This window comes from Tympanuchus pallidicinctus, unplaced genomic scaffold, assembly GCF_026119805.1.
Source record: "Tympanuchus pallidicinctus isolate F22 unplaced genomic scaffold, pur_lepc_1.0 scaffold12, whole genome shotgun sequence".
Taxonomy (NCBI): Eukaryota; Metazoa; Chordata; class Aves; order Galliformes; family Phasianidae; genus Tympanuchus; species Tympanuchus pallidicinctus.
In genome coordinates, this window is record NW_026294637.1 from 13,262,165 (window position 1) to 13,271,921 (window position 9,757).

The window sequence follows — 9,757 nt, forward strand, 5'->3', positions numbered from 1 at the left end:
ACAAATAACTTTCTTTTACTTGTCATTGTAGGATAAAACGTGTAACACCTTACAAATTTCTGAGATGGCACAATAAACTTCAATTACAGGCTGCTATCCAGCTTAAATCCTCAAAAAGTGCACTGTTAGTGACTGCTCTATTTTTAAAGGATTTTTTGTACCAATTAACAAGTTTTAAAATGGAGAAGTGCAAGTACACGTCCTGTGCAAACTGATGGTGATGCTGTTAGCAAATATAACCACGCAGCACTTCTGAAACCAGCAGTAAGGAAAAATCATGCCAAGCACTTTGCAAAGTATCACCACTCCAAAGTGTAACAGCACACAACATCAAATAACTACATTCCTTATTTAACCAAACGATTTTCAAACAAATTATATGCAAGAAAACGTGCATCTTTAAATCTGCATGCTGCAGTTCTCATTAAAATGGAATGAAAACTAAAATAGTTGAGTTTCCTCTTAAACATTCTTCTAGAACATGAAATAGCTGTAACAAATTAGAGAACAAATTAGTTTTGGCACCCGCTTAAGAAGGAGAAAAGATGAAAAGCTTTTCAAGTGATGATATGGAAGAAAAAACATTACACCACATCAGCCAAACTGATTTTCCTATCAGTTTTAAAGCTCCCAAAGTTGTATTTCCAGTAGATAAAAATGTTATCACCTTCTCCCAGCACTGATGTGCTTTATTTTCCTATTAAGTTACTCAGTAATTAAAACAAAGTCTGACACGTTGTAATCTGTTTGTACAATACATCTGAAACTTCTTCAGCAGAAATGAAAGCATTCTTTAGCTGAAGATACTGAAGGTGTGAAGATTCAAGGCATAAAGACAAATTTAAAAAAAAATCAATTGCATTTACAGATAAATGACTGTTCTTAAAGCTCATTTTAATCCACAAAAAACAACTCAGTCCCATAGTAACAGCAGATTCTTCTACCTACCAACCCATCAGGATGAATGCTGTTTCTCTTTATGAAAATTAGTCTTAAGGAAAAATACATGTCTTTTTGTAATATTGTTCGAGGGTGTATTCAGATACTGTGGAAGTTAGCAGAGACCTGTACAGTGCCGTAACAACCTAGCAGTGTTAGCAGTCCTTTGGGAACTGCAGAAGGGTCCCTTGGGTAATTCAAGAACAAAAATATTTTTATTTTCTGATTGAGAAATACAGGTATGTACAGTTACTTCCTCCGAATTACATCAAAAACAACTGCAGCATAAGGGAACTACTGATTCTGCCCTGAGAGTAAACTCCAACAACTCTGTGCAAAATTTCCTCTTAGGGAGAAGTGGCAGAGCCAGTCCCAACAGATCTCATTTGTTTTTCTATTACCCTGTGGTTTTTCAGACGATTAGAGAGCTAAAAATCTGTTTCCCTTACTACAGACTCAAGGCAACCTCTTAATAGTTTGGTTTTCTTTGCTTTTTTTCTTTTTTTTTTTTTTTTTTTTTTTTTTTCCCCTTATGCCTGTGCTCAAGTCAGTTAGGGCAGATTACAACTGATTTCAAGCGAGACTTTCTCTGCCAGAAGAAAGGAACGCAACTTACCTTCGTGTGTTTGATTTCAAGGTTCAGAGTGGGAGAAGGCAGCAGATGCAGAGATGCCATCAGAGCGGCAGGATCTGCCTTCACCTCCCCCGGCATCTCAATTTTACTGGAAGTCATAGTCTCGGGGGGGATTCGGAGCAGCCGAGCCCCCCGCTCCGACCCGATGTGCTGCGCTTTGGGCTGTTCCCCCCCTCCCCCCCGCCTCCAAAGCCCAGCGCTGAAGATGTTGCTCTCCTCCTCTGTATATAGGCAGGTGTCACGCCGGGGCTCTTCTTATTGGACATGGGGGCAGAGGCAGGGGGGCAGGTCCGTCCTACCTAGGCCGACAGCGGCACAGCCCCGCTCACAGCGCGGCGCAGCCCCCGCCGGGTCCCACCGCACCGCGAGGCCCGGAGCAGGCGGGCGCGGCACGGAGAGCCCGGCGGGAGGGCACCGAGCCCGCGCTGTTCCCGCCCGTCCCTCCGCGGGGAGGCGCGGAGCCCCGGCGAGGCCCCCGGGCATCCCGCGGGGGGACAGGGCCGGGCGGAGCGGGGCCTCCTCGGGGAGCCCTTACAGAGACGCGGCGGCCCCGCGGCCCGAAGCTGAGCCCCGTGTTGCCTCCCGCTCCGCCGCGGAGCCGCCCCTCACGGGACGCTGGAAGGCGCAGCGGCCGGAGCGCCGGCCAGGCGAAGCGCGCGGTGCAGCGCTCCCGTCCCCGCCCCGCTCCCCGCGGGACGCTCTCCTGGGCGCGCGGCACCTGACGGCCGGGCCGCTCCCCCTCCCGCCACCGTGCGCGCGGCGAGACAGGCCGTCCCGGGCCGCCCCGCTAGCGCGTCCGCACCGACGCCGAAGCGTCCCGCGGCGGCGGCTCCGAGGGACGCGGCGCCCGCCCGTTTCCCGCCGCCCCCTGCCGGCCGCCCGCCGCGCCGTGCCCGGCCGCCTGCTGCCCCCTGCCGGCCGCACGCCGCCCGTCGCCCTTCGCTACGGCAGGGGGCTCCCGCCGCCCGCGCCTCGCGCCGCCGCCGGGCCGGGCCGTGCCGCCGCCCCGGGTGCGCTCCCCGTCCTGCTGGCCCGGGCCCCGTGCGTGTGCATCCGTGCGGCGCGTGACCGGAAGGCGGCACGGCGAGGCACGGCGCTCACGCCGGCAGCACGTGCTGTGCCCCGGCGGGGCCGAAGCCGTGGCGAGGCTCTGAGCGCCGCGATGCGCTCCGCCCGCCGGCGTTCTCGGCAGGAAGCGTGTGAAGCCCGTAGTGTTAGTTCAGGCGGAACCGGCAAAGATCTCCTCACTGATGCAAACGCACCCAATGCTTAGAAACCCATCAGTTGCCGTGTTTGGAAACCATCATCACACTGAAGACATAAACAGAGGAGGGCCACCAAATTGTACAGCTGTGCCAAACTGGTAAAAACAAAGCAGCAAGAAAGATGCCACGAGACAATTTGTTGACCTACTCAAGAACAAACTGCGGGATCAGTTTGCCTTTCTATTTTGTTAGGATACTCATCTGCTGATGCCACAGGTCCCACTCCTTGCTCTGGCTTGGCCTTAGCACACCAAGATGTGCCTTACACATGCACACCTCTGTAAATCTCAGTTCAGTAATGGAGGAGACTGCAGATTTTGCTTTCTCTTATTTTTCATATTTCTTTACCACCCCCCACGTTCCCCCAGACAGAGGAAATGGATCCAAAATATGGTGCGGTAAAGTGACACTCAAGGCTGTCAAATGGTGACACTTGGGATAAGTGGGACTTTTAAACGTCAGAAATTCAGTTTGTAATGGCATGCTGGCAATGTAGACCTAACACTTCATCACAAGGATGACACATTCTAAAAGCTGTTTTAAAATAAATCAGAGCAGGGAAATGCTCCTTCAGGAAGGGGCTGCACTTAAGCAGGTTTGAGGAATGAAGGAATCATGCAGCGGTTTCATTCTTAAATCGAGTCAATGAAGTTTTCAGGAAGTTTTCGTGAGAAGGGATTGTAGTGCATTGGAGGTGCCATTCAAACCCACACAGTCAAGAGCTGCTTAAGCTCCTGACTGTCATAACACTCCTGTGACTTCAGTTTTAACTCAGCTCCCTCAGCCTCCATCAACTCCTCATCATACAAACTGTATTTATCTTATGTCTGAAAGCAGTTCAGTATGCAAAACACCTCGCGGCTGGCTCAGGTGCCACCCAACCCCACTGGCACTCCCAGGTGATGAACAGCCCCTCACTCACCACACCATGGCTCCTGAGCTGCAGCCAGCAGAACATGGCACACACATGCCTAGAGCTTCCCAGTAGCGGGTGACCAGCCAGGATTCTCCTCCTTCACCTGCAAAGACAATGACAAAAGCTTTACTGCCAAGACCACACTTGAGTTCCTGTCAATGTGACAGAGCAAGTCCTGTGGTGCAGTGCTGGGCGTACCGGTGAACTTAGCAATTAAGCACCAGAGTGACTACTCTATGACAGCAAGCAGACATGGCTTCAAATCACGCAGAACAAATATTTGATGCTATTTGTTTGTAGGAGGGATGACTACCACTATTGCCTTAGACAATGGGACAATAACTGACTACCACTATTGCCAATAGTGACAATAACTCAGTAATAACAATGAATGTAGAAGTAAAAATCTAATTTGCAGAAGAAAAATGTGAGTCCTACAATTGCCATGAGAAAGAACAGAAACAGCAGCCCAAGTTCTGCCCAAGTCCCCCAAATCCCAAACACGCAGGTATGGCAGGGAAAACACTTATTCTGATTGCAGGCTTGTACTTTCTGCTTGTTGCTTTTTTGTTGTTGATGCTGGTGGTGGATTTTGGGTAATATGAGCTAAGTCGCAATTAAGTCAGACTGGTTTATTTTCTCTCACATCAAAGTGTTCTAATTTAACTCCTATTTCAACATCAGCTTCAAACCAGGAGACAAATATTTTGTTTCAGGATGTAATGACAAAGTTATTACAGTCTTCATACTTCTTGAAGAAATGATTGCTACAGAAACAACCAGGTGAGGCTGTTCTTTGCTTCTGTTACATTCTCACTGTTACACTTTATGCTAATAAATAACTAAGATCAAACTCTTTCCTGAAGTGGTTTGTTGTTATACTTTGACCAATCTGAATGTAACATTTTAAGAAAAGTCTTTGTTTCATTCACAAATCTTAATTTCTTCATTCAGCCCCACCAAACATTGCTTATACTAAAGCCATCTGATGGAAACACAACATCTTGGAATTGGGGTGCAATAGAGTTTACATGTGGCAGACAGTACAGAGGTAATTAAGGCATTCTTAGACTGCTTGCACTTTTCTGTCATTTTTTTACCCTCTACTACAAGGACCCACTGCCTAAAGGACGTTATAAAGCTAGAGGCTTGGATGAATACATCTTTGTCCCAATTACCTCTTTGGGTACTCTACCTTTGAGTAGAGTAGCTGCACCGAGGCACGTGCTGGTACACCACTGAAATGGACAGTGGCTTCAGTAACCCCAGCATCACAGAGGTCCTATCTGCTTCAAATCCTTACACCATGAAGATTTCTGATACTCCATAGTGAGCTCCAGGCTTTAAATGCTGTCACACACACAAAGGAACTGAATCACATCATTATTCTGTCAGGCACTTCCAATGATTCATTTCGAGATCAACTTCAAAACCCTCCCCACAGTAATTCTGATCTGACCCCTAAGTTCTTTTTTATATGTAGTTCTCCCAGCTGTCCCTCCAGCATTTAGCAGTGCTATCTCTGGCTCCTCATACAAATTCAGTATTGATTGAGAAAGACCATTCCACTGCCTTCTGTAGCAGTAAATGTCCCTCCCATTTCTTAGCCACTTTAGAAATCACTTTTGAAGGAAAAACATGGACCCCAAAGAAATATCCACTATGTTATTTTTTATCTCAGATTTGCACTTATAAAATCGGAACTTCATGTTCTGGTATATACAGTAAAAGCTTCAGCCTCAGGTGTCCTATTTAATTACCTGCTATTTTCATTATGGACCATGATGGCAGCAAACGTTCTTCAGGAGATACTTGTATTTTAATTTATCTTCAAATATAAATCACACATTATAGCACCTTTTTCCTCTAGGTTAATTGAATCAATTCTCTTAAATGTCTCTAAGCCTGATCATTTGAAAGAGGTTCACTCTTTGAAATCTTTCAAGAGTTATGGCCCTTGAACTGCACACAGAATGGTGCCGGTCCTTGCTCTAGATGAAGATATTTTATACACACAAGCTAAAAACTGTTAAACACAGAAGTATTCAGAAGTATTCTTATCTGTAAAGCAATATTCAGAATACTGCAATCATCTTATGATGGTACCATGCCAGAAATTTTCCCAAGTATCCCAATGAATTCACTGTCTTAACATTATAAGTCTTATTAATAATTGATTGAGTCTGGATATATTTTACATTATTAAGAAAAAATAGAAAATCACCTTTTCCTTATTTCTACACTACTTTTAATTCTAAAAAAAAAAAAAAAAAAAAAAAAAAAAAAAAAAAAAAAAAGGTAAATGCTGATATTAAGAACAATTATTTTTTGTTACTGAAAATCCAGGAATGACCAATGAAGAAAACTGAACACAATTTTCACTAAAAAGAAGTCAAAGTGATCAGTCTTTTTTCCTGTCCACTTTATGCCCATAGAACTAAATTTCTGCTATTGTAAGCTCAATCCTACATTTAAACTTGGATTTAAACATAATTCAGTTACAGCAGTAATGGCAATAAAATAGAACATGCTTGGAAAGACAGTCAATGTTTGGGTTATTTTAGAAGTCAGTTTCAAATGCTGTGGTCTAAGTCCACAGTTAAATCCAGCGTGTTCTGCTAGTGTGGCTGGTTTTGCCTTTGACAGAGCAATCCTGAGGTGCAGCTCCTCAAGTCTGATGATGTTCTGAGCCCACCAGCTCAGAGGTTCTTGGTTGGTCACCTCCTTGCACACAGCACTCACAGCCAGGGGTGGTTGGGTTCAGTCTCTGCAAAATGGCACCCATCTGCTCCCTGAGTTTGCACAATGGAGGTCAGTGCCTCGGGACAGTGCTGTAAAGAACGCGTGCCATTAGCTGGGAAGATGCAGGCAACATGCTCTCGGGTCGTACGGACCCTGTCCTGTGGTTAAATATACAATATACTCTTCTATTGTGAATTTCTTTTCAATTTACCTGTTTGAATTTATTATTTGTAAAACGTATCAAACTTCAAATGGATTGACCTTCTGCTAATGTACATCACCTAATGAATGGATGCAATTAACTAATTAATATTGGACTATTGCACTTTCCAGGTCACATTTATCATCACTAAATGCGTGATCTAGTTTGCAAGTTTAAATTTTTTATTATTACCCTTTAAACTAAAGAAATAAGTCTTATATTTAATTACCTGAACTTACATATTCAATTAATAGCTTCATTACCTTAATGAATATGGATACAGCACAGAAGTAGTAAAAGATTGCTTCCTGGGTGTACTGCTAAGCACACCCTATAAAGAGGAAGCTCTGAACCTCCAAACAATTTTTTTTAATTAAAAAATTGTGATTGGGAGTTCCAAAGGAATTAGGCTCAGAATCCAATGTTCCTCCTATTCCTAATCTGAAACAATTTTATAATCTATATTGTTAGCATATCATATGTAAAAAGGAATTTTACCTTTATGTGTCAATGTCATTACCTTTGAGTCAAATCTGTCATTACCTTTGACTTAATGAAATTTTTTTTCATTAATTAGGTAGATTTGGATCAGGTTTCCACAACTCTGCAGCAGGACTGGTAGCCATAAATAGATACAGAATGCCTTTTGCTATGTGAAGTGTGCGCCCTGTAGAAAGATAAAAGGCTTTACGTACACCATTCTGATTAGGAAAATACGGTGTTTAGATCACTGCAAAGCCCATAGGATGTACTTTGAGCTTTTCTTCATGTTGCATGGCTATATTTACAAGACATCTTTTGTTCGTAATAGCAAATCTGAATTTAAAACTTTGATCTGGATTTTGAGGTTTTTTTTTAATAAAGAAATGGGATGTGAAAAAAGTTACTTTAGAAAGAACATGCTGTCAATCATCTTCCTTTGCACTTACTTGTCACGTACATCAACTGTTCCAAAAAAGGGAACGTGAAGAAAAAACAAATAGGGAATTGGTTTTAACAAAACATTTTCCTATATACTGAATTAATTCATTCTCTAAAAGCAAAATTCTTTTTGTACTTACATAGTCTTTTTCCAGATGCATTCATAAAGTTACAGCTGCCCATACTGTCACCTATCAGAGAAGCTTATAGTAAAACTATATCCAGCACATTTAGAAGGGAGCATAGTGTAGTGCAGCAGATAATGCTGGTGCACATAACCATCTGTGCAGCATTTCCCCAACACTTCTGCGTTTTGCCAGCACTGACAGTTCCGTCCCAGAGCCCTTCAGTGTGGAATGTTATCTGTTCCCCACTGTGCCAGCAAGACCCCTCAGTGCAGTGCTGCATTACACAACTCTTACAAAGATTCAACCAACTTGGAAACTCTTGGGGCCTTTTATACGTAGTCTGTAAAACTTTTAAAAGATGTTATCATTGATTATACAGCAGTATATGTAATACATATACATATAATACATCAGTAATACACTGAGGCCTGCTGGTTCTCCTAGCCCATCAAAAAACAAAGAAAAGTTTTGGGTTCTGCTTTAGAGGAAGTCTAATTCACTTCTCACTGAGACCAATGTCAGCAACAGTGGATTTCAGTAAGCTTTGAACGAGGCTTGAGGCATTATTGGCAGAAAGTTTGAAACACACACAGTACCTTTTTGAAATCACATTCATGATCTGGACTGAAATGTTTTATCTGGATGCTGAGATCACAGAAACAGAGAATAAAGAATGAAGAAATTCTGGAAGGGTCACTTCACATGCACTACCCCTCCCTCCAAGGCTGAGCTGCACACTACAGGTGGTCACTTCTTATCAAGGCTACAGCAAGGACAGAAGATGATCAGAAAGCACAAGAACTTAAGATGTGCTGGGTTTTTTTTGTTTGTTTGCTTTTTGGTGTTCTAAAAACCATCAGAATGCTGAATTGTAGCACGTTCAAATCTTCCTAATTTTTTTTTGGTTTCCCAGCATCAAGATCAATAAATAAAACAGGGAATGTCCTTTAAGTACCATGCAGCAGTTTCTGTAGGAAAACATAAATATAAATTCAGCAAAGGCATTTGTGCAGCAGCATGAATTATAGCAGATGTGTGCATTCAGACTTTGTCCAATTCAACTACAATCAGCGGATTTAGACTTAAAAATAATTTGACCCATATTATTACAATTCAAAAAATATATGTGTTATATTTATAGTCCTGGTCTCTCCAGCTGTGTTGGCTTAGGTTTTATTACATCAGTAATAACAATTTATGTGATACTCTGAATAATGTACTATTTAAAATTCAGTACACTATAGACTGTTACCCATGGGACTTAAACTGTGGGAGCTATGTGTATTATTCTGGCTTTGCTATTTCTGTAGGAGTGAAGATTACTCATAATAATGGTTAGATTATACATGCTGTTAGAATTCCTACTCTGCTTGAATCCAGGTGAAAGAAGAAATAGTTTAGCTGAGATTGACTTGGGGGTGTGGGTCCCAAGGGTTTCAGTTTTGTGACCTAAGGACCCACACTCAACCACAAGCAATAACATCAACATGCTTTTTGACATCTTTTAAAAATGCCAACAGACTTGTGAGGTGCAACCTCCCTTAGTAGAAACCATTTGATGCTTCTACGGACTATTAGCTTTATCTGCCTATTGACTTAATTTTTCCCTACACTTTATCTAATTTTCCTTGCTTAGAAGTCAGACTGACATTTTTGTAGGTCCTGTGATCACCCCTGGAATCCTCTTTTGAGACACTAATGATTCAGTTGCACATTTTCTACGTTCCATCTTTCTGGTACTAGGACTGGATTCAGACATAAAACAATCCACTGGCAGCAGTGCTTGAGTAGTCAAACATTTCATTTTCTTGGGAGAAATTCTGCACAGCACCAGCACAAATAGTTACTGTTTAACTTATCAGTTTCTCTTAAAGCCTGTCCTACTCAGAATTCATTTTAGGACAGCTTCCTAAACCTACATTTTGGTTCTTAAGGCAAAAAATTCTTTCAGCTTTTCAGGTATGGAGTTCACTATCTTGAGTGCTTCCTCTACACTTCTGCACTCCATAG

At 42.9% G+C, this 9,757-nt stretch overlaps 1 protein-coding gene across 2 annotated transcripts in view; it reads right to left on the reverse strand.

The window, feature by feature from the left end:
• The window catches only part of ALDH1A2 (aldehyde dehydrogenase 1 family member A2), a 92,956-nt gene that overhangs the window by 52,964 nt on the left and 30,235 nt on the right, over positions 1-9,757 (reverse strand). Inside the window, exon 4 of one of the 2 annotated variants that reach the window (XM_052672412.1) lies at positions 3,761-3,857. In XM_052672412.1, coding sequence (XP_052528372.1) covers positions 3,761-3,796 — 36 coding nt within the window. In that variant the 5' untranslated portion in view covers positions 3,797-3,857. Of the gene's footprint in view, positions 1-1,555; positions 1,949-3,760; positions 3,858-9,757 lie in introns of those variants that run through there. The other variant, XM_052672410.1, reaches the window with a different exon arrangement.